Raw genomic sequence first — 1,384 nt, 5'->3', positions numbered from 1 at the left:
AGGACTGTGACTATCCTGCTATGGGGGGAAATCAATTAGTCACTGAAAGCCAAACCCACAAGTGCTACAGGTAGGCCTTGACCGACAACGGTTGTTGTGCCAAAAGAAGAAGACGAATACTTAAAAGGCCAAATATAAGGTGCTAAAAGTCTACTACTAAGTGATCAATTTTGAATAGTTTACATTTCTTTCCTAATAAACCCGATACGACCACAAACAAAAAACATTATTTAGTTTCACATTTTTCATTAATGTATTTAACAATTAAACAGCTTCTCTCTATGTACATTCTCAGCCTTAACGCGAATCATAAATAAACATAAATAAATTAACTATTGCATCCTTCAGATAGGCAAAAACACAATCTGGAGCATCCGTCATCGTTTCAACTGCAAACGGCGGCTAATCCAACAGTTCCGCCAGCGCACTGATGTAAGATTGGGCCATTTGTAGTGTTTCGTGCTTGGACAGCTGCCGATCATTTCCCAACGACGGCAGATACTGGCGCAATCGATCGAAAGCCTCGTTCAGCCCCTTCATGCGCTTCCGTTCGCGTGCATTGGCCGCCAGACGACGCTTCTTCCGCACAACCGTCGGCACACCGCTGCCCCGCTTGGACTTGCTCTTTGCCGGGGCAACCGCAACCGTCACAGGGATGTCACATTCCGAACCGGCACTACTACTGCTACTGCTACAACTACTGCCGCTGCTATCATCGGACGTTAGACTTTGCAGTAGTTGCAGACTCTGAGGGTCGGCCAGTGCTAGCGGACTTCCCTTGCCACTACTGCTGGTGTCAGTGCAGATGGAAAAGAGTTGTTCTTGCTGCAGGAAGCTGTCACTGCTTGTCACCGGCTCGAAAGACTCGGTACTGTTGCCGCTCGGTGCCGGATAGCCACTGTAGCCATTGTAGTAACTGTCCAGTCTGTTTTGCTCGAACGACGATCCGGCACTTCCCAAACCAAACTGTTGACCGTAGTACGATGGAAAGCTGTGCTGGTAGCTGAACACGTCTGCCGCACTCATGGTGTAACGCTTGTTTCACTGTCTCTTTTTGCTTTGCTGCCGTGAAGAAGGACTGACGTTCAAAAACTGATCTGACTCGTCCAACCTATGGTGCCTTTTTATACCGCTCCGAGTGCGAGGCTTCTCTCGTTCGTCGGGCTCTTCTTCGGGTTCGGATCCGGGCCCCGAGGTGCAAACGAAGCGAACCGCGATTGTAAGCTCTTTTTTCTACTGTACGTGCTGCTGAAGCTGCTGGTCCTTCTCGATGTTGCTTTACCGCTGCTTCTTCCATCTTTCCATCCATCCAATCCATCCGCGGGTTTTGTGCTCGCTTCCCACAAAAACAACCCTCAAACACGAACGCGTGCCGTCCCCTTGC

General features: G+C 49.2%; 1 protein-coding gene across 1 annotated transcript; it reads right to left on the bottom strand.

Annotated features, from left to right (window-relative positions):
- Positions 1-229: 229 nt before the first annotated feature.
- On the bottom strand, positions 230-1,077 carry LOC120895560 (protein atonal-like). Its single transcript, XM_040299052.1, has one exon. The coding sequence runs from the start codon at positions 1,024-1,026 to the stop codon at positions 403-405; it is 624 nt and encodes a 207-aa protein (XP_040154986.1). The 5' UTR covers positions 1,027-1,077; the 3' UTR covers positions 230-402.
- Between the last annotated feature and the right edge of the window lie 307 nt (positions 1,078-1,384).

Source organism: Anopheles arabiensis, chromosome 2 (genome assembly GCF_016920715.1).
Source record: "Anopheles arabiensis isolate DONGOLA chromosome 2, AaraD3, whole genome shotgun sequence".
In the NCBI taxonomy this organism is placed as follows: domain Eukaryota; kingdom Metazoa; phylum Arthropoda; class Insecta; order Diptera; family Culicidae; genus Anopheles; species Anopheles arabiensis.
Note: the sequence above shows the minus strand (reverse complement) of the source record. Positions and strands in the feature narration are given on the sequence as shown.

Excerpts from the sequence above, each read along its gene's own strand:
- LOC120895560 (XM_040299052.1), bottom strand. The coding sequence starts at position 1,026 with ATGAGTGCGGCAGACGTGTTCAGCTACCAGCACAGCTTTCCATCGTAC.